The 22,844-nt window shown below is 45.1% G+C and overlaps 2 protein-coding genes across 2 annotated transcripts in view; both read right to left on the reverse strand.

The window, feature by feature from the left end:
* Positions 1 to 1,136: 1,136 nt before the first annotated feature.
* LOC134859194 (uncharacterized) lies at positions 1,137 to 9,040 on the reverse strand. Its single transcript, XM_063875542.1, has 3 exons — positions 8,971 to 9,040; positions 6,068 to 6,324; positions 1,137 to 3,370 (listed from the first exon to the last, which is right to left on the reverse strand). The coding sequence occupies exons 1-3, from the start codon at positions 9,038 to 9,040 to the stop codon at positions 2,873 to 2,875; spliced, it is 825 nt and encodes a 274-aa protein (XP_063731612.1). The 3' UTR covers positions 1,137 to 2,872.
* arfgef3 (ARFGEF family member 3) overlaps positions 7,385 to 22,844 on the reverse strand; it is a 40,291-nt gene continuing 24,831 nt past the window's right edge. Inside the window, exons 24-42 of the mRNA XM_063875140.1 lie at positions 22,602 to 22,735; positions 22,198 to 22,343; positions 21,925 to 22,104; positions 21,702 to 21,843; positions 21,476 to 21,598; positions 21,273 to 21,376; positions 21,032 to 21,176; positions 20,733 to 20,861; positions 20,465 to 20,641; positions 20,175 to 20,289; positions 19,947 to 20,049; positions 15,580 to 15,711; positions 15,176 to 15,306; positions 14,568 to 14,786; positions 14,316 to 14,487; positions 13,837 to 13,938; positions 13,310 to 13,692; positions 12,694 to 13,150; positions 7,385 to 12,079 (exon numbers count right to left, since the gene is read on the reverse strand). Of these exons, the coding sequence (XP_063731210.1) occupies positions 11,888 to 12,079; positions 12,694 to 13,150; positions 13,310 to 13,692; positions 13,837 to 13,938; positions 14,316 to 14,487; positions 14,568 to 14,786; positions 15,176 to 15,306; positions 15,580 to 15,711; positions 19,947 to 20,049; positions 20,175 to 20,289; positions 20,465 to 20,641; positions 20,733 to 20,861; positions 21,032 to 21,176; positions 21,273 to 21,376; positions 21,476 to 21,598; positions 21,702 to 21,843; positions 21,925 to 22,104; positions 22,198 to 22,343; positions 22,602 to 22,735 (3,286 nt within the window). The 3' untranslated portion in view covers positions 7,385 to 11,887. The remainder of the gene's footprint in view (positions 12,080 to 12,693; positions 13,151 to 13,309; positions 13,693 to 13,836; positions 13,939 to 14,315; positions 14,488 to 14,567; positions 14,787 to 15,175; positions 15,307 to 15,579; positions 15,712 to 19,946; positions 20,050 to 20,174; positions 20,290 to 20,464; positions 20,642 to 20,732; positions 20,862 to 21,031; positions 21,177 to 21,272; positions 21,377 to 21,475; positions 21,599 to 21,701; positions 21,844 to 21,924; positions 22,105 to 22,197; positions 22,344 to 22,601; positions 22,736 to 22,844) is intronic.

Consider the following 22,844-nt stretch of genomic DNA (forward strand, 5'->3'; position numbering starts at 1 on the left):
CAGACAGGATATCCAGAGACCGGGGAGGTGAAGGAACATCACAGACAGCAGCTTGATCTGTAATCACAGCAAAGCCTGAAAAGCATTGTTCCTTGGTTTACTAACACCTTAAGGAAAGGAGACGCACTGCAGTCAATTCCAGGCGGTCTAGAAGGAAGGGAAACTACCTGCTGCTTTCTATGAATACAAACCAGAGATAACTGATCATTAGAAAAGCCTTTGTATGAATGTAGGGAGGTATTCTGGATTTTGGATATCGTAGACATTTATAATAGTCCCATTTAATTACATATATGTCACTGTAAGCTTCTTCTGCAGTTCGACTTTCCCAGTTTCAATCCACATCTCACTAATGAAATGTACATCAAGCTGCTAACATATTGACTTAAGATGTACCTTCATTAATCCCTGTGGGGAAACTTGAGTGTTCCTTCCTGAGGAAGACAAATGGCTGTCTCTCTTTAACCTTTGATGTTTAGCTTGTAATTATGTTTGCCTCTCTGGCCAACATTTACACCACTGTATTGTAAACGACTTTGTTGAATACAGTCTGTCTCTCTGTCCTTTGATTTAGCTCCCCCTTTGTTTTAATATCCTGTAATATAGAATTTGATTGGCGGTTCCCCTTCTTCCTTCCCTTTAAGAATCTGGTTTAATGTTTGATCGGGGTCAGATCCTTTACTGCATTGGTTGTGCAGGTTATCTGGCCTCCAGCTGGAACTTGATTCTGTTAAATGCTCTACTCTTTATTAAATAACACAACTTTGATTTGAAGCTTGTAGATTTGTTCTTTTCTTACCAGAAGGTGATAAGTGTGGAATTTCCACAACGGACATTTTGGACAAGTTGCTGCCAAAAGAAAAGCCATACTACAACCATATCACAGGCGTACAATACCCATGTCAAATCCATGTAACAAAGACCCATATTCCATCTTTGTTACACCAATACTACCCCCACACTGCTATCACAAACGAGCATGTTACACCCATATTGCTCTGTTATTATACCTTTGTAACACTGTTATCAGACCCATATTATGCTCCTAGTACTCCGTTAGCCAGTGGTTGGACTTCGTAGAGGAAACAGATGAAGATAAAGCAAAAACAATCTTCAGAACCGAGCGAGAGACTTAATGAATCAGAAATCTTCACTTTATTGTCAGTCATTGTATCCCAAGGGTCAGACAATAAGACAACAGTTAATGTACTGGTATATTATACAGCAAAAATAAATAGAGATATTACAAAATACATCTCTAAAAAGGATGCTACAGCTGTGATGCACATTGTTGTAGAAAATCCTGCTTTCAATCCAGATGTACGTTTTTTACAATCCTACGTGCCAACAACCTAAAAACCAGGTCACGTGTGAGGTATAATGTGGGAGGTATGTTCAAAACACTCAGTAGACTCTGAAGTGGATCCTTCTTCAGTCATTTTATAATGCACATGTTGCAGGACGGTACAGACCGCTCTTAGCGAACTGTCTCCTCACTGGACTGTCGAAGGTTTGGTTCCTGAAACAGACCGTGGTGGTCTAGAGGATGATCGGAAATCAGTCGTTCTGTGGGAGTGTCCAGCAGCCATTGACTTTTAAAAGGAGAATCACTGAGGATACTATCCAAAGGGAGGTTTGAAGACAGGCAATGAGTTTCCAGTCAAAGATCACACCAACAAATCCAAAGCAAGAGATGTTGGTGCAGCTCTTTCAACTCCACACAAGCCCTTTTGTTCACGTTGGGTCTCCTTCTGATAAAATGCTTGCATAACCTCAACCCTGTTATGCATAATCAACTTATAATCATATTTCTTTCCAGGACAAACACAGCTTTCAGAATGCTCATGCTGCAGGGATTTCACATGAATGTAAAAAATAGCAATCAGGCCATAAACACAAACAACACGCGGAAATTCATACCACACAGAGAGCAGTCATAAAACTTCCCTGCAGCATTAACATTCTGAAAGCTGTTTGTCCTGAAAAGAAAACGAGTATTACTTCATCATGCTTCACAGGGTTGAGGGTATACAAGCAGTTTTACAGAAGGAGACCCAGCCAACCCAACAGGGAGAAAAGGGGTCGCACTGTAAAGGGTTAACTCTTCATTTTAGGGACAAGATTAATGTGTCTCTGGGTAGGATTGATGAGTTTTCCTCAGCAGGAAGTCTGGATATGTAATCATCCTCTCCTCTCTCTTTTGTGTATAGCAAGCTTCAGGAAGGAGTCCTATAATCCTTAAATGAGTCAAAATGTTTGCACTGCCAGTTCCCGAACTTTGAAGTCAGAGGGCTTTTTAAATAGATGCAGGAAGTCCAAGATGTTTGAAATGTTTCTTCTAGTAAATCACCAAAGGGTGAAGCTTTGTCATGTTTTTAAAAAAGGGGAGGTGTCTAACAAGTGTCTAAAAGAGACTACTGAACGTCATCATGGGAAACATTAGCCACCTTTAGCTTAGGTCTTGGATATTTGAATTTCAGACCGGAAATTAAGCATTTTACCATTTTGGTCTCGCTTGTCTCAATTATTTTTGGGTTAGACTCCTGATATAAGGCCTGTGGTTAACACAAGCAGAGGAAATCTTAACGTTTAGTCCTACGACAACAAATACGTCAGTAAATACCCCTCTGGTGGAATTAAAAACAGAGGCCGCTAAATGAGCCGACATCGCGCCCACCATTAGCCGCCTTTAGCTTAGCGGTGGTGACAGGAAGTCATGTGACCTGGTTGTAAGATAACCTCGGTGGATAAAACCTGTAAGTATCATAACCCTTACTACTACTAAAGAGCTTATTTTCTGCAAAATCCCTCCGAGAAATCCCATTGGCTTTTTATCTCAGGGAACCAGAGCCACGCTAGCTTCCTTGTTGACCTACAAAATCCCTGCAGAACTACTTTCCGCCTTCATGTCTTCTTCTACGGTTGCCTTGTCCTCCAGCCTTGTCCCTTCCTCTTCTGCACCTCTGCTGCCGGTCTCTGGTCCGGGACTCGGCGGCATCAGCTCCGGGTCTTTGGGTCTTTTCGTGCTGGCCGCCCTGGCGATCCTGGTGAGAGTCTGTTCGTACGGCGAGGGCAGGTAGACCATGAGGAAGACGCCGTCGTTCACGTCCTGCTCGGAGCTGGAGCTGGGCAGCTGCTGCCCCCTGCTGCGCCGGATGGAAGACAGCAGCTCGCAGTTCCTCTCTGGGTCCTCCAGGTCCTCCAGGTTAATCACGTTGGCCAATCCCAGCTTGCTGTTGAGGCCGAAGACGTGCCTGCGCCGCTTGAACAGGAAGCCGAGGACACTGAAGAAGACGAGGAAGAAGGTGACGGTTGCGATGACGATGTACGTGATGGATCCGGCACTCATGGCCTCACCTGAGCTCTGGTCCTGGGAGAGAGACACACAGACATGAGGTTAGAGGATTCAAAGCAACAATTAATTAAGGGGACTCATTCTTTGTTGGTGCTTTAAAGGTGCCCCATGATGCTGTTCCCTCTCCTGTAGTCTGTATAGGTGTTTGTGCAAGTAAAGAGCCGGCCAGCTCACCAATCAGAGCAGACTGGGCTCTGGTTTCAGACGGAGGGTGGAAAGAGGTGCTGCAGCACAGGCAGTATGAGAAACATAAAGAGCTTTTTGATTAAAGCATGGAGACATGTCCCAGGAGAGACACTACATACTGATATACACCTGAACATCAGCAGGAGAGGACTCTTTAAAGTAGAGACTCTACATACTGATATACACCTGAACATCAGCAGGAGAGGACTCTTTAAAGTAGAGACACTACATACTGATGTACACCTGAACATCAGCAGGAGAGGACTCTTTAAAGTAGAGACACTACATACTGATATACACCTGAACATCAGCAGGAGAGGACTCTTTAAAGTAGAGACACTACATACTGATATACACCTGAACATCAGCAGGAGAGGACTCTTTAAAGTAGAGACACTACATACTGATATACACCTGAACATCAGCAGGAGAGGACTCTTTAAAGTAGAGACTCTACATACTGATGTACACCTGAACATCAGCAGGAGAGGACTCTTTAAAGTAGAGACACTACATACTGATATACACCTGAACATCAGCAGGAGAGGACTCTTTAAAGTAGAGACTCTACATACTGATATACACCTGAACATCAGCAGGAGAGGACTCTTTAAAGTAGAGACACTACATACTGATGTACACCTGAACATCAGCAGGAGAGGACTCTTTAAAGTAGAGACACTACATACTGATATACACCTGAACATCAGCAGGAGAGGACTCTTTAAAGTAGAGACTCTACATACTGATATACACCTGAACATCAGCAGGAGAGGACTCTTTAAAGTAGAGACACTACATACTGATATACACCTGAACATCAGCAGGAGAGGACTCTTTAAAGTAGAGACGCTACATACTGATATATACCTGAACATCAGCAGGAGAGGACTCTTTAAAGTAGAGACTCTACATACTGATATACACCTGAACATCAGCAGGAGAGGACTCTTTAAAGTAGAGACACCACATACTGATATACACCTGAACATCAGCAGGAGAGGACTCTTGAAAGTAGAGACACTACATACTGATATACACCTGAACATCAGCAGGAGAGGACTCTTTAAAGTAGAGACACCACATACTGATATACACCTGAACATCAGCAGGAGAGGACTCTTGAAAGTAGAGACACTACATACTGATATACACCTGAACATCAGCAGGAGAGGACTCTTTAAAGTAGAGATGCTACATACTGATATACACCTGAACATCAGCAGGAGAGGACTCTTTAAAGTAGAGACACTACATACTGATATACACCTGAACATCAGCAGGAGAGGACTCTTTAAAGTAGAGACACCACATACTGATATACACCTGAACATCAGCAGGAGAGGACTCTTTAAAGTAGAGACTCTACATACTGATATACACCTGAACATCAGCAGGAGAGGACTCTTTAAAGTAGAGACACTACATACTGATATACACCTGAACATCAGCAGGAGAGGACTCTTTAAAGTAGAGACACTACATACTGATATACACCTGAACATCAGCAGGAGAGGACTCTTTAAAGTAGAGACACTACATACTGATATACACCTGAACATCAGCAGGACTCTTTAAGTCATGAAGGTTTAATGATACAACATTCAGTAACACCGTCTGCAGTCAGATGGTGTTCAGATAACATCTGGCCAACAGAGGGCGCCGTCACTCACACATCTGTTTGACCTCTTTACACAAGTTAATCTGGACCATCTGTACCCTACAGTGCTGAGTGTTACTGAGAGCAGACAGACAACATCTATCTGTCTGTCTGACTAAAACTCGACCCAGATGACCTGTAACATGTATCCCTCAGGTGAGGTTTTATCTAGCTTTGGACAGACCTTTTTAAATAATGACATTGGTAAAATGCCCAAAACCACTCCTTATGTTAACAGGAGTAGAAAAAGTGCTGCTGGCTGCTTTTGACCACTACTTGTTGGATCACTTCTCGAGAACAAACGTAGATCAGATGAATTGAAGGAAATAAGTACTTTGATTGAGAGGAGTCTTTGAACACATTAGATTTTAATAAGTGTTTTTGCTGTTAAAGCCAAGATCAAACAAGGACACATTTCTGTTTCATATTCTTTGTTTATTTAAATGTTGGAATACGTATAATATTTTAGTTTGTGATGTAGATCATTCCTCACTGGCTGTATGTGATTCTGCAAACTTTTAAACATTAAAGAAAGGACAAACAAGTTAAAGAGAGGACTCACCAATGATTGAAGTCATTGGACCCGTTAGATTTGGATTACCTCATTTTACTGGGGTACGGTGCAAAGCCACGTGCATGCAAACCCACATTGAGATTCTGCACATCTTTGTGGAGTAATCTTTAAAAGCTGCTTCTCTTTTAGAAACTGTTACAGAAAGTTGTATTACTTTAATTTACAGATTTGAAACTTCTTTGCTGCATTTCATTTGTTTTTTTTCAACCAAATTTAAAGACGAAATGATAAATATATATTGATTTAAAAAATGAAGATGAATGGAGAGTGCAGTAAGTTTGGATGAACTCACCGGTGCCTGTCCGTCACTGGACGGCTGACCCGAGGGGCCAGGGGACCAGTCCAGAGAGTCCCGGCCGGCCGGTCCATATTTGTCCCAGCTGCTGTCCAACAGAGAGCGCATGGTGGCTGGGTCTGAAGCCCAGCCTGGAGCCAGGAGCCTTAAACCTGGAGACTGGAGCCTGGAGCCTGGAGCCTGGAACCTGGAGCCTGGAGCCTGGAACCTGGAGCCTGCAGAGACTGAAGCCTGGAGCCTGCAGAGCCTGAAGCCTGGAGGGGCCACGGAGAGCTCAGAGGAGGTAGTGAGATACGAGGATCCGCTGTGAGCTCAGAGGGACACTGAGGGCAGAGCTGAAATGATCAGCCTCAATAACAACTGAGAGGAGGGGAGAGGAGGAGGGGGGAGAAAATAGGGCAGCAGACAGTCCGTGTGTCCAGCTGATGGGAGGATTTACAGCTGCTGGTCAGCAGGAGCAAACTAAGTGTGTGTGTGTGAGTAAATAGGATGGAGGGTGTGATCACTCAACAAAGCAACTAAACACAATTTAATTGGAAAAATAAGTGTATTATTTACAGAATTGTTATTTACCTAAATAATTTAGGTTTATTTGCATAATTAAAATACACACACATGTACTACACAGTGCAGTCAAAGGCATTGGGCTGATTTGAAGCCTTCACCTTTATTTTGATTATTAAAATCAATCCTTTTTTGTTTCCCAGACTTAAATTCATCATCGTGGCGTCTAGCCTTCCAGAAAGTCTGAGATTACATTTAAAAGTTGTGTTTAAACTTGGTTTCATATCAGTTTTATGGGTTTACACAAGCTTTTATCCATCTATATAAGTGTGGCTGGTTCTGTAAATACCGGCAGCGGTAAAGTGTTCCTCCATGGCATCGACTCATGTTTCACTTCTTTTGATTGCACTGCTTAGAATACTTGATTCTGATTGGTCAAATTGGACATTCCAGAGGTCTGTTAATTCTTGATAAAAGACTGTTGCTAAGGAGAGCAGATCATTGCTGAAGGGAGCAGACCGTTGCTAAGTGGAGCAGACTTGAGGATCTAGGGACTATATGTAGTCATATCAATCCGCAGAAAGAAGTCCGGTCACTTTAACGTCAACACTGTGATTTTATTTGAAAAATAACAAACCAGAAGATCGGTCTGACAACAAAAGACAGTTACTGCTCAATGCGTTGATCAGGCAGCACTCTAAATCATTCTCTGCCTTCAACAACATTTTGCAGATGAGCTAAAGTAGGAGGGGTTTTAATTGTAATTATAATTAGTTATAAATGTAATTATAGTAATTGACGACAAACACGTGAGATAAACAGCTTTTATTGTACAACACAGAGCGGACAGGCACAGCCAGAGCAGGTAGAAACTCCAGACGGAGAGATTACAGGAGCTTTACTTTCATATCAAAAGCAGAAAATAAAATACACTTTTAGAAATCACAACCACGACATTAGCTGACCGGTCCAACAGCGGGGCGTTCAAGGTCAGCGGAGGAGGAAGCAAACAGTCTAACAAACACCCGAGTGAGTGTGCAGAAAAGCTGCGTTCACGTCAGGAACGTCTGCACAGTCATGCAGGGATACTGGTGGAGATATCTTACATTTGTACAGTGGAGCCGTTCCAAAAACAGCCTAGAAAAGCCCTTCCTCTGCGACTGGGAGGGAGTCACAAATGTGACACACACCTTGTCTTTGGAGTGAAGTTACACTGACTGATGGGACACAACCTTTGACATCAGGGCCAGTGGTTCAGGAGCAGCAGATCCAGTGTTTCTATCTAAATCAACAAAGGTGCGGTTAAACGGTAAACGGTAAATGGACTTGTACTTATATAGCGCTTTATCCAGTCTTTTCGACCCCTCAAAGCGCTTTACATACTACATGTCATTCACCCCATTCACCTGTGGGCTGCTTTTGTAAGTACCATGGAATTACCTGAATGCACCAACTAATATGATTTGACAGCTATTTCCATGTTGTATCTGACGCATGTTTGATTAGAGATCAGTTAAACAGGAGTAACCAATTATTAGTGACTTCGACTACTTTCTCTCATCACTCTGACTGACACGTTTTAAAACCAATTGTGAAAATCATACAAAAAAGTCAGAGATATCCTGACTAATGGTGGTTTTGGAGTTTGATCCAAGAAGTGAAACCTACACTTCCCACAATGCAACTCAACACAGCATTGGTTAGATCATCGAAGCCGATAAATCCTATCTTGCTGATCTCTACCGTAAGAGCAGTTTACTTCATCACAGCGGCAGAAATACTCCGTAGAGACACCAAGACTAAACTCCTTTTGTCCTGCAGGTGTTTCATCACCATGTCCTCTGAACCCTCCTAAAACCTGACTTACCCTTCTTCTTTACCCTTGGAAATATTGAGTTTAAGCCAGAAATAAACCAAATCAAAGCAGGCTGCTTCTGTTAGGAACATTTCAGAACTTTATTGGCTAAAAAGAAATGTCTCTGATTGTACTTTTGGCCTTTTTTCATCTAGTTCTGAATGTCCTTTTGACTTCCAGAAATAATATCTTGTGTTTCTTTGCTTTCACTCCTTCCTGAAGAGGTTTTGAGAAAACCTTTCTCCTGTAACTAGCTTCTCTAGCACTCTGAGCATCCATCAGCCCACTGCCTTCAATCTGTCCCGGTAATCCCTCCACTTCACAACAGAACTGTTGATGAATTGACTGTAAATCATGCGCAGAAATGCGATTACTTTTCTCCCTGCAAAAAGACAGAAGATGAGCTCTAACATTGATGAAGCAGAAACAAAAAGAGCTTAACATCTTGCAAAGACTTTGTGATAAAAATCTTTCTGGTGATGCAACAACGGACGGATTTCTCCTCAGAACTGAACGACACTGAGTGCTTCAATCTGCTTACAGATGAAGCGTGTGATGAAGTCCAGCGTGCCACAACCTCTGCACCCCATCTTAATCTCTGCGATATGCATGTCAACTATGTTCGTAGTAGAAGTGCAAGTTAAAGCGTCTGAATGAAACCAAGCGAACTGTTGCTGCAGGACGGCGACCATTACACTGCCGTATTTATAGAAGCTGTCAGCGACTTAACGCCGAATAAATCCTGCTCTCTGCTGCTGATCACACTGACGGCCGACAACATCTGTCCACCCACTGCTCGCCCTCAAACAGAAATAAATAGGACACTTGGGGACCGGTCAGGGACAATTAATGTAGTCAGAAATGAGGATTTTCTGGTTTTACAACCCCACGTTACCCTAGGCTCACTTAAAGGTGCTCCCATGTTTAGGTTGGTAGTATGTAGTGTCTCTCCTGGGACATGTCTCCTTCAATGTTCAGAAAACTCTGTATTTTTCTCATACTGCCTGTGCTGCAGCTCACCCTCTGTCTAAAACCAGAGCCCAGTCTGCTCTGATTGGTTAACTGGCCGGCTCTGTTGTGATTGGTCAACCCGCTTAGAGATGTCCCGCCCCCTTCGCCTATCACGCACAATGTGTTGGAGCGCCAGCCAATAGAAGCGCGTGCGTTATATAGTGATGTCACCATGTTCCGGAACTTTGGGATTTTAGCCTCTGCAGACCATTTACATGCACTCAAACCTATGGAACACACTAGAGTCTGAAAGGCAGCTGTGGATTTGAACAATTGCTTAATTGAAAGATGCCTCAACCTGTAGCATTCAGTCATGGAGTCACAGATGAGGTCTGCAGAATCCCAGCTGGTCAGGATGAACCAGACAGACAGCAGTCAAAGGAGAGCAGACAAAAGAGACAAAGTGTTTAGATGATGAGAAACTGAGAGGAAAGGAGAGTAAATCTTGTTAGGAGCCCCCCCCTCAGCTTCAGTTCACTCTCTCTGCTTCCCTCTCTGATAATCTCTTGTAAAAAGCACAGGGGCATAAATCAGTTTGTACAGATTCTGCTCTCTCTGCGTAACCTAATCTCTGTTTGGTAACCGTTCTGAGATTTAAAGGGATTAATAACACTTGCAATGTCTTTGATCCAAACATACTTCATGACTGTTTCACTGGGATGTTAGTGGCATTTTAACTATAAGTATACAAGCGTACAACCTACAGATGGCACCTTTCTGCCGACACATGCAGACAGCAGGAGGTCTTCAGAGAGGGCTCAGGGTCATTGAAATCTGAAGGGTGAATCCTGTGTGGAGCAGGACGTTGCTTAGTTGGTGGTGTAAATGTTGAAATATTATGAGTACAATTGATACGTTTTGGCTTGATATTGGAAAGGAAATTAAGTAAAAGCTGTTTCTTCGCCTCTGATGACAGAGAACGGTTTCAGCTGTCATGTACTGATCTCTCTTTGGCCTTTCAACAATGGTTGGTACAAGTGTCTCTCACTGTGGGAATCAAACCTCTGACCTCACACTGCCATAGTGCCTTGCTCATGTCAGTCAGTTAGCACATACTGCATGGAGTGAAAGTAAAATATAAAATTCAACTCACAAGAGAATAGAAAATGCCAAAAATGACACGTTAAATATCTTAAATAATAAATCATTTACATTAATATATGTACACATGATATGACTCTCAAAATACACATTCTGTTTGTGGGATTTGGTTTAAATAAATACTTGATCCAGAGAGTTTGAGTTCAGACAATAAATACACATTCTGTCCAAAGCACGGAGTACAGACGGATATAGAAAATGCATCGCAGCGACGTTAATATATAATCAGATTCAGATCGGATGCAAAGACAGGTCTCCGGCAGATTTAACGGGCCTCACTCTCTGATTGTGCAGAAGTAAATAAATAATATGACATTATATGAAATATGATGACACTTGTTGACCTCATTGAGCTGGATTTGTTGCTGATGATCTGACGCTGTGTAGCTCAGAGATTAGCTGAGGTCACTCTGAAAGGTGTCTTTGCAGTCAGAAGAAAAAGTAACGAGTAAAAGTGAAAATAAATCCTTGTTTTTGTCCACGATTATGTCTGCATCCACATCAGGAATTACGGAAGAGATTTAGGGACACACCTGACCTTTTATTGTTGAGATCTGACCCAAAAATGTGTTTTCTTTGAGTTCTCAGAAAAAGGTCTGAATTCTGAGAAAAGTAATCATTTAGCATTTTGTCTTCTGACTTTCTCTCAATTCTGACTTTCTCTCAATTCTGACTTTCTCTCAATTCTGACTTTCTCTCAATTCTGACTTTCTCTCAATTCTGACTTTCTCTCAATTCTGACTTTCTTTCAATTCTGACTTTCTTTCAATTCTGACTTTCTCTCAATTCTGACTTTCTCTCAGAACTAAAAGGGTTTTTTTCTGACACTTTTGGGCAGATCTCCCAAACTCTTTTCCAGCCCTAATCCTCTTCCGTACGGATGAAACAAAAGCTTGATGTAATTTGTGTATTATTCATCCCCCGGTGGAAGCATCTTTGGATAATATGACAATACAATCATAAGATTATGAGCCATTCTGCAAATCAGCTTTCTGCAGGACTGATAAAAAGTAAATCATATTTAAAGCTTTTGACACGGTACAAGAACTAAAGAACAAGAGGCACGTTCCCTTTAAAAAACAACATGTCCATCATAACCAAAGCGACTGAATCCTCTGTTCTTCATCTGCCAATCAAAACCTCCCATTTAAAGTCACATGATGTTCTTCAAAAGGGGCCACAAATCCATAGACAGATTTTTTCTGATGCTCACATTGGCATTACATCGGCCAATCATCAATCAGCGGTGCCGTCACATGACAGCACTGAACCAACCTCCTTCTCCTTTCAATTTGAACGTCCTTCACTGACTGCGCTCTCCATCGGTGCATTTCTTCGCTGTGACGTCACACGATGATGTCGTAGAGTCTGCCGACGCGGCCCAGCCACTCGCGCAGCGCCTGGCGGACTCGAGCGTCGGTCACGTGACAGGACAGCTGGCTGAGGCAGGGGTAGAGCGCCGGCTGCAGGGCCAGGAAGGACGAGTCCGAGAGCAGCAGGACCTGGTTCAGGAGGGTCAGCACCATGTTGTTCCACGCCTGCAGGAGGGAGACAACGTCAACTACACAGTATCTAAACACAGATTCACCTGTTTACCGACCTGTAATGTAGAGAGTCATTTGAACCGTCGAGTTCTCTAAACTATAATCTCACGTGATATTTCTGAGAAATTTAAAATGTTTTTTTCTCAGAATTTAGATTTTAAATCACCATAAAAAAACACAACATTTTTAGATATTTTTTTTAATTACATTATAACTTTTTTAAACATTCTCCTAATTTTTGGCATTTATTTGAAAATTGCAAAATATAAAATATTCTTCCTCCTCTCATTTCTAACCTCTTTTCCATCAAACCAATCAGGTTATTTATTTATACCCGTAGGTAGATTTTGTTAAACCAATATCATAAAGAGGTTAAATGTTTCAATGACTTTTGGTATTTTTTTCTGAATGTGCTCTTGACTTATTTGAAACGGACGGACATTCTGCAGCCTACTCTCACTGCTGTGAACAGATTACTGAAGTGAGCCAACAGAGGCGGCAATAAACTGATCAGTTTGTTGTCTTTGGTTTTGGTTGTTGTCTTTGGTTTATGTTGTTGAATCTTAAATATAAAGGTGTGGGTCAGTAAACTCTGGTCTCTGCTGCACCTGTATCTGGGCCTCCGAGTCCCTCAGGGTGATGCTGTGGGAGCTGATGGTGGACCCTGATCGGGGTCTCTTCTCCTGCCTCAGGACCTCCGGCCCGGCGCTGACAGAGTGCCTCAGTGGTGGCCCCTGCTGGTCCACCAGATGCTGGGGCCTCTGCGGGGGCCTCTGCTGCTCCGCCCCGCCCCCCCCTGCAGCACGGCCCTGCTCCTTCATGAACAGGTTGACGTTGCTCTGCTGTTGCTGCTGCTGTTTCCGCCGCTTGTACTCCATCATGAGCTTGCTGATGGTTTTGTCTGTGGCGATGGTGTACAGTTTGTTCCCGGCGCTCTCCCACCACTCCTTCCTCCTCCCCCCTGGCCCGGCGGCTCCAAGTGTTCCTCCCACTGAGCTTCCTGTGGGGGTGGAGTCCCTCCTGTCTCCTCCCGACCGCAGGTTGAGGGGGAGACTGCCGGTGCAGCTAAGGGAAGAGACAGGAAATAATTGCTTTAATTGGCAAATTAAAAGCCCCCCCTTAACTCATGTACTCAATTGACTGCCTCCTGGGTCGGACTACAAGACTACTGTATGTCTTCACGGCACCACCCTCTAAACTGTGCCCCATGTGTTGGGCTCAGACCTGTATCCGGGGCTGGGGGTGGGTGTGTCTCCGGGTGACGCCGTGCCGTCCGCCACCTGACACCGGAACCCCCCGTCCTCTGATGGCGTCTCCCTCGCCGACAGCCCGCCTGCTGACGTAGGGGTGGAGGTCTCGGACTGGAAGAGAGGCAGGAAGAAGACGTGCTCTCCCGCCCCCCCTCCCCCCCTCAGCAGAGCCACCTCCTCCAGGGTGCTCTCCAGGTCGCGGTGCATCTGGATGTAGCTGCTGCACAGGTCCAGGCACAGCTTGTAGAGACGCTTCACCAGCCAGGCCCAGTCAGCGCCGCTCAGAGGCTGCACGCTGAGGGAGGGGACAGGGGCCCGCCAGGGGTGACGCTTATCCCTGCCGCGGGGGGGGCTCACCTACCGGAAAGAGAGAGGATGATGATCATCACCGTTCAGTTTTTACCGTCACCGTTGTTATTTTTTTGCTTTGCACATGCACAGAAAAGACGTGTGTGTGTGTGTGTGTGTGTGTGTGTGTGTGTGTGTGTGTGTGTGTGTTACCTGTGCTGTTTCTTCAAAGATGTCTTCATCCTCTGAGGAGGCGGATCCGGGGTGAGAGGAGTCGGAGCTGCCCTCCTCTTCCTCATACAGCATCCTCTTCACCTGGGTCAAATAAAAGGGGAAGTTTTATTGCTGTTGTCTGCTCTGATTGGCTAGCTGGCCGGCTCTGTTGTGATTGGTCAACCACTTAAAGAAGTCCCGCCCCTTAGGCAATCATGTACAAAATGTTGGAGCTCGAGCATATAGAAAGAGTTCTATAGTGATGTCACTATGTTCTGGAAGTAAAAGAAGGAGTCTAATGGAGGCGTTTCAGGCAGGAGGGGGGAAGGATTTTAGCCTGTACAGACCATTTACATGCACTAAAACCTATATTACACACTACAGGAGAGGGAAACCTCTTTAACAGACATGCTTTGATGGTATAAAATATATTGGTGCGTCTTGAGCTGAACGCAGGGTTCTGGGAGTGTGTCGAGTACCTGCTGTGCCGTCATGCTGTCGGCCTGGCTCAGCGCAGCACACAGCAGGGCCTGGAAGTACAGGTTGAAGCTCATGGCCGACTGACGGTAGAGATTGGCCGCTCCACACACACCGGACACCTTCATCAGCAGGTACTTCAGACCGGGCCGGGTGTCAAAGTCCCGCGCCGTCCTGCAGCAGAGACCACACTGGTTGGACGGACAGATAAAGATGACATCATGTTGGACTATGCTTGACTGTCTTGTTGTAACCTGTAGGAGTCCAGCAGCAGATCCAGGATGATGGCCAGGTTGGTCATGGAGATGTAGCGCAGGAAGCCAGCGGAGGCCCTGCTGGGGTCGGAGGTCACCGGCGTGACCCTCTCACTTCCCTCAGGCTGCTTGACGAACTCCTCCAGCAGGATGTCGTACAGGTTCTGCAGGAGAACCTGGTGCGACAGCAGGCTCACCACGATGGTGCGGAAGGGGATCCTGCAGGAGTCAGACACCAGAGGAGGGTCAGACTTTACAACGATTTGAAATGAAGGAAAATCTGTTGCCTCAACAACAGCTGCAGTACTCTGGCTTCTGGAGGATACTATACAGTATTCCTCATGTTAAATCAAACAGTGTTACAGGAAACAGCCTTACCCAATTTTCCTGTAACCCAGCAGCAGAAAGACAAAGACAGTAATGGTTAATTATTGGAGTTAATTTGGTTGTATTTCTGTCTGCAATCACGTTTATTTAACACCTTATTTGGTTTGCAGAAGAAAGAGGGAAAATGAGAGAGAGGAAACCACTTCTTCTATACTTCTATTACTAACGGAGCAACAGGAAACGGATCACCGACACATTGCCAGTGTTTTAATAACGTTAACCTCTTCTGAGCGTGTCCGTTGGACTGCTGGTCGGCCGGCAGCTCGATGATCAGCACGCAGGACTGAGCGTGCTCGAAGCCCTCCTTGTTGTTGGGCGTCTTTGGAGAGCACTGGGTGTCCAACATAAAGACCTGGGACACAGAGAGGACACGTCGATATTAATACACACATCTACTGTAGTCAGTGGAGTTGTATATATATACTTCAGAATGCAATCAGTAACCTAATCTGAGAATAATAAGAAGCAGAAGTGCCATTATTCTCGACCAACGCTGGGCCTTTTCTTATCAAGTTATCAACACATATATCTCAGTCTCTTTCTAAAGGCGACGCTGCATTACCCACTCTGAAGCACATACAGAGCTCCTGCCATGGTTCTCCCACAGCGTTTGAGTCATGCTGACCTGCTGAGCCATGGCTCTGATCCTCCAGTACTCGGCCTCGGCTGCAGGAGAGTGGGACGGAGCCGCCACCTTCACCTCGCAGGCGTCTCCGGAGAAACTGTCCGAGCCGCTGTGGAAACAGGCCAGCAGGTTCTGCACAGAGACAGACAGAACGGTTGGCAGGCAGGTTGTTTCTTGATTGAGGTGTTTGAGGTTTTTGGAGTTTTGTAAAAGTAGTTTTTGTTACTAACCTAGTGTTTGACAGTTTCAGATATGCTGCTGCTTATTATTTTGCATTATGTGTCATCGGGACTTATTGGAAAGTTTGGTTCCCACTAAAAACACAACACCCAGCAGTTATGAACACTGCGCACTATGCTGACTGTTGGAGACATCTTCATCGCTTTATATTATTCATCAGTGAAACGTTTTGTTTTATGCTTTTATTTTGAAGGCATCTTTGGGCACCTGCTGTAATTGCATATATTGGAAACAGGTGGTGGTGGGAGTAGAGCACCAGTAGGCAGACGTTTTTTTTAACCACAGGGAAAGCACCAGGAGAACTTGGGAGAGACTTAGAGCAATTCTGAAGGAAACCTGTTGATTGTGTTTTGTTTATTTTGGTAAAGGGAAATAAAAGCACACATGGATATTCTGTCTGGACTGCATTCATAATGCTTTGATATGTTTTATGATGTTATTGTTTCATCAGCCAAACAATGCTGTAGCTTTTTGTGCATAAAGCCTTTGATTAATACTGTAATAGTTCATAATCTCTTATGTAAGATGGTGAGTCCGTGCAAAGTGTTCACGTGAAAGAGAAGCGAGTGAGAGAGAGTAGATGTTCCCCCCGATGAACTCCACGTGTTAAAACACAGTATGCACAATGTATGGGATGTGACCTAAATGCAGCGCTTATGAATAATTCAGCTCCTCTCTAAACCCCGCCGAAGGTCAGTGTTGATGTTTCTGAAAGCATAAGCTACATGTTAAGGATAAGCTTTATGGTGAGTGCTGCCAGCGTCCTACACAATCTATTGGACGACTTATTGCATGGTAATCTAGTAAATATTTTCCCCTGGAGAAATGTTATGTTTACCCAAATCCCCCTCCCCGCCCCGCCATTTTATTTTAATCATGTAACTCTACAACAGACAGAAAAAAAGGACAGTAGATTATACAAAGTGACCGTCGATGTTTCAATATCAAACAAACTTTTCATCAAAACAAAAAAATGGAGCGACAAGAGAGAGAGGATCAGGACCACGGTAAAACACCAGGGGGGAGTTCTGACCCAAAATGGTTCAGTTTTGGGTTAAGAGACTGAAATCTGAATTCTGACATTTTTCAAATTCTGACTTTCTAATGAAAATTAGGACTTTTTGGAGTATTCGTACTTACAGATATTTTTGTATTGCGCAATCACGTTTATTTAACACCTTATTTGGTTTGCAGAAGAAAGAGGGAAAATGAGAGAGAGGAAACCACTTCTTCTATACTTCTATTACTAACGGAGCAACAGGAAACGGATCACCGACCGACAGACTTTTTGAATCAGCATTCAGGCTTTCATTCAGAATTCCAATTTTCTACTCAAAGGTCTGACTTGGTTTTTGGATTCCAACATTTTTTTTTCTCATAATTGATTTGTTCTGAAAATTATGACTTTCTCAAAATCTTGAAATTTTCTTACTCAAAATTCACACTTGAATTGAACTTTCCGAACGATGACCTTTCACACTACGCTGACTTTTTCAAAAAAATCGGACTTTCTTACTTTTTATTCAAATTATGACTTTTTGTCAGCATTCTGACTTTATGTATAAGTATTGATATCTAAACACATGTGAAACATAGATAGATACATAGAATCGGAGGATGAAACCCTCTTTATTAGTCACACATATGCACACAGCAGAGCACACACAGTAAAATTGGTCCTCTGCATTTAACCCATCCTAGTACTAGGAGCAGTGGGCAGCTATCGTGCAGCGCCCGGGAAGCAATGGGGAGGGGGGATTGGAGGTGTCCGGTGCCTTGCTCAAGGACACCACAGCAGGGCCTAGGAGGTGAACTGGGACCTCTCCAAGTAGCAGTCCACCTTCCATATTTCAAGTCTGTTCGGGGACTTGAACCGGCGACCCTACGATTCCCAGTCCAAGCCCCTACTTACTGAGCCACTACATGTCATGCTGCCTTAAATACGACTCAAAGTCACAGTTTAATATGCACTGGATGAAAGGAGCTCTTATATAATGTCCCATGAGTCCTAAATAAATACATGATCTAAAACAAAACCCCAACATGCAACTGTCACAGTCTGTTACGTAAACAGAGTGACTACGTGTTGTGGCTGATAGCATGTTAAGCTATATGTTGACAGTTTAAGCCCTACAGATCCACTGTTTGTTTTATAATCTTGGAGGCAGTTCCTAATCTTTAAGATTCAATCCACCAAAAGGCTCCATTAGCAAGAAAACCACAAAAACAAGGACTCTACAAATCATTCCTTTCTCTTCAAAGCTTAACAGGTGTGTATCAGTATGTAGTGTCTCTACTTTAAAGAGTCCTCTCCTGCTGATGTTCAGGTGTGTATCAGTATGTAGAGTCTCTACTTTAAAGAGTCCTGTCCTGCTGATGTTCAGGTGTATATCAGTATGTAGTGTCTCTACTTTAAAGAGTCCTCTCCTGCTGATGTTCAGGTGTATATCAGTATGTAGTGTCTCTACTTTAAAGAGTCCTCTCCTGCTGATGTTCAGGTGTATATCAGTATGTAGTGTCTCTACTTTAAAGAGTCCTCTCCTGCTGATGTTCAGGTGTATATCAGTATGTAGTGTCTCTACTTTAAAGAGTCCTCTCCTGCTGATGTTCAGGTGTATATCAGTATGTAGTGTCTCTACTTTAAAGAGTCCTCTCCTGCTGATGTTCAGGTGTATATCAGTATGTAGCGTCTCTACTTTAAAGAGTCCTCTCCTGCTGATGTTCAGGTGTATATCAGTATGTAGCATCTCTACTTTAAAGAGTCCTCTCCTGCTGATGTTCAGGTGTATATCAGTATGTAGCGTCTCTACTTTAAAGAGTCCTTTCCTGCTGATGTTCAGGTGTATATCAGTATGTAGTGTCTCTACTTTAAAGAGTCCTTTCCTGCTGATGTTCAGGTGTATATCAGTATGTAGAGTCTCTACTTTAAAGAGTCCTCTCCTGCTGATGTTCAGGTGTATATCAGTATGTAGCGTCTCTACTTTAAAGAGTCCTCTCCTGCTGATGTTCAGGTGTATATCAGTATGTAGTGTCTCTACTTTAAAGAGTCCTCTCCTGCTGATGTTCAGGTGTATATCAGTATGTAGTGTCTCTACTTTAAAGAGTCCTCTCCTGCTGATGTTCAGGTGTATATCAGTATGTAGAGTCTCTACTTTAAAGAGTCCTCTCCTGCTGATGTTCAGGTGTATATCAGTATGTAGTGTCTCTACTTTAAAGAGTCCTCTCCTGCTGATGTTCAGGTGTATATCAGTATGTAGCGTCTCTACTTTAAAGAGTCCTCTCCTGCTGATGTTCAGGTGTATATCAGTATGTAGCATCTCTACTTTAAAGAGTCCTCTCCTGCTGATGTTCAGGTGTATATCAGTATGTAGTGTCTCTACTTTAAAGAGTCCTCTCCTGCTGATGTTCAGGTGTATATCAGTATGTAGTGTCTCTCCTGGGACATGTCTCCATGCTTTAATGTTCAGAAAGCTCTTTATGTTTCTCATACTGCCTGTGCTGCAGCTCCTCTTTTCCCCCTCTGTCTGAAACCAGAGCACATTCTGCTCTGATTGGTTAGCTGTCTGGCTCTGTTATAATAAGTCAACCAATTAGAGAAGTCCCGCCCCTTAGCCTATTGAGTAAAATGTATTGGAGCACTAGCCAATAGGAGCGCGAGTGCTTATAGAAAAAAGCAAAATCTGTCAACGGTGATAAGATCATCATTATATCTCTTTCTCACACACACACACACACACACACACACACACACACACACACACACACACACACACACACACACACACACACACACACACACACACACACACACACACACGGCTGTAAGCTGTAAAGCTGCTTATCTGCAGTCAGTCAGCTGCCACAGGGACAAACACTATCCAGTGTTTAAGAGCCTGGAGATGTCCCCTCTACTGAGTGCACACACACACACACACACACACACACACACACACACACACACACACACACACACACACACACACACACACACACACACACACACACACACACGCACAGTAACAAGCTGTTCTCTGTGTGCAGTTTAAATCGGACAGTAGGTTACGATTCCAGATGATCTCCAAAAAGTGTGTTTGTTTGTGTGTGTGTGTGTGTGTGTGTGTGTGTACCTTGACAGGCTCCAGTGTAGCAGAGAAGGCGTCCTGCAGAGCGCAGCAGGCTAACCTCCACATCTCCTCTGTGAACACCGGACCCACTGTGACCAGAATGTACCTGCAGGGAGAGACCCAACGAAGGGACCAAAACCAGCAGTACGTTACTCCAGGTCTCAACCCCCCCTCCCCTCCCACACTCCCACCATAACACATACCAGTTTAACAGCTGGTCATGAGGCTCACCTGATGCAGGAGCAGCCCACTCTGGAGATGGTCTCTGCAGGCTCCGACACACAGGCCACCAGCAGCTTAAAGAGGTCCTTCAGCATCAGGTTGATCAGAGACTCGTAACCAATATCTGACACACACACACACACACACACACACACACACACACACACACACACACACACACACACACACACACACACACACACACACACACACACAGGTCATTAAAACGTAGAGATGCTTCATGTAAATAATCCTTTATAATGTGCTGTGGAAGCGGCCGTCACACGCGCGGCGCTCACCTGAGTGTATGAAGTTGTTGACGTGCTCCACCACCAGCTCGCAGCACAGGCCGATGGCGTGCTTGAAGTTCGCCGCCGCCACGTCCCAGTAGGAGTGGTCGCCGTGGCTACGCTGCAGCCACAGTGACATCACGGGCAGCAGCAGCTGGATGACGGAGAAGATAGCGAACCCGGGACCTGGAGGGAGGGGAGGCGGAGTCGGCATGTAGCGGTCGAAGTGTGTGTGGGTGGTCTGGACTGTGTGTGTGTGTGTGTGTGTCTGTGTTACCTGGCACGGTGGAGACCTCTCTGAGCAGAGCGAACAGCAGCTCCAGGGTCGGAGGCTGGTGCTGGCGAGGACAGTTTGACACGGCTGCTGTGAGCTGCTCCAGCAACAGGATCCACACCTGGATCAGACCTGAGGACACACACACACACACACACACACACACACACACACACACACACACACACACACACACACACACACACACACACACACACACACACACACACACACACACAGGGTTACAGAGACTGTGGTGATTGAGGAGCCTAACAATAACCTATAAGAGACAGACACCCCACCTGTGTCGTCGTCGAACTCCTGCAGGACACAGTCCATCCCGTCCTCCGTGCTGACCGAGCGTTCCTGCGATCTCATTGGCAGGCTGGCGAGCCGCGCCCCCAGGAACACCGGCTTCGACTGCATCCTGTAGATCTTCGCCAGCAGCTGTCAATCAAACGCTCAATTAGGTCCCTCGTTAAGGCATAAAGGATCCCTGATCAGGACCAAGTCCGTTTAAATGTGTAGTTTTTGAGTTCCTACCTGTGAACACTTGCGGAGATAGTCCAGAGCGGGCAGGCAGAGGTCAGTGGAGCTGAAACCAGATGCATGGACACAGTCTCCTATCTCCTTAAAGTCCTGCTCCCCTGCACACACAACAGATTACAAGAAGGGAATGTACACATCCTGTTAGGAGTGTCTTACATCCAGCATACATTGAATCCCAGAGGCCCTTTGAGACTAACCTAAGCCCTTGACGAACTTCATCAGACACATGATGTAGTCGGTGGCTGCGTTGGCGAACACCTGGATGTTGTCGGTGTTGATGAACGCCTCGAAGACATCGAACACCGGAGCTTGGGATTTACCTGGAGGAGGGGAGGGGAGGAAGAGGGGGGGGAAAAGAGGAAGGATTTAAAGAAAGAAGGAATAAAGGATGATAAAGTAGAAATGTAAAGGTCTTCTTCGTACCCATGGAGTATTCCCCCAGCAGGTAGTCCTTAGTGTCCGACTTGCTGCTGTGGACTGTCCTCAGAGCGCTGAACAGAGGCCTCCAGCCCGACAGGATCTGAGGGGAACACATCTCCACCAGCTCCCCGATGGAGGTGATCACCTGCAGGGACACATGGAGGATACGTGGAGGTGCTGCATGGGACTTACTATCGATATTACCAGATATCCATTCTGTCCTCACCTGGTCCTGCACGTCCTCGTCGCACAGCTCCAGCTGCATGATGTGCTCAAAGGGTCTGAACAGCGCCTCGTTAAAGTGGAAGAGAGGAAGCTCCGCCCAGCTCGTTAGCACCTCTGTTAGCACGTCGTGGATAAAGGAAACGGCCTTCTGGGAAACGTGGCGCTCTTTGTGACACGCCGCCTGCGAGAGGAAGATCATTTAAACGGCATTACAAGCACACACACGCACAAAGTCTGGATACCCCCGCCTCTCGTTTTTAAAGAGGCTCCTTACCTCCACCAGATGGGGGGCCACCACGCTCCAGGCCCTCATCATGTGCAGCAGGGGCCGGTTCCTGTTCCTGACTATCCTCAGCATGGCCTCGCCCAGCCGGAAGAGGTGCAGAGCACTGCGGCGCTCCAGAGTCGACTTGGCCTCTCCTACAGACGTACAGGGGGGGGGGGGGTGAGTCTGCATGTCTTTATTATTCAGCATTTATTTCCTCTAATTTGAACTCCCTAAGTTGCTGCAAATGCATCCTAATATTTGCAAATTTCAAACAAAAATGACAAAAAAAGTGTGTGTCTGCGTGTGTGTGTGTGTGTGTGTGTGTGTGTGTGTGTCTGCGTGTGTGTGTGTGTCTGGTGTGTGTGTGTGTGTATGTGTGTGTGTGTGTGTGTGTGTGTGTGTGTGTGTACCTGGCATTGCCAGTGAGTAGTCTCCGGTCTCGGTCACAGAGTGGAACAGCTGACACTGAGAGGCCTTCCTGAGCTGCTGCAGGAAACCCACCAGACCCACCAGGTTCAGCTTAGTGGCTGCTTCCTCAAACAGCCTGCAACACACACACACACACACACACACACACACACACACACACACACACACACACACACACACACACACACACACACACACACACACACACACACACACACACACAC

Source organism: Eleginops maclovinus, chromosome 22 (genome assembly GCF_036324505.1).
Source record: "Eleginops maclovinus isolate JMC-PN-2008 ecotype Puerto Natales chromosome 22, JC_Emac_rtc_rv5, whole genome shotgun sequence".
NCBI classification, from domain to species: domain Eukaryota; kingdom Metazoa; phylum Chordata; class Actinopteri; order Perciformes; family Eleginopidae; genus Eleginops; species Eleginops maclovinus.

Excerpts from the sequence above, each read along its gene's own strand:
- LOC134859194 (XM_063875542.1), bottom strand. The coding sequence starts at position 9,040 with ATGCATATCGCAGAGATTAAGATGGGGTGCAGAGGTTGTGGCACGCTG. Across the intron at positions 6,325-8,970 it reads CTTCATCACACGCTTCATCT|GCTTCAGGCTCTGCAGGCTC; the intron begins GTAAGCAGATTG and ends TGGCCCCTCCAG. Across the intron at positions 3,371-6,067 it reads CCAGTGACGGACAGGCACCG|GACCAGAGCTCAGGTGAGGC; the intron begins GTGAGTTCATCC and ends TCTCTCTCCCAG.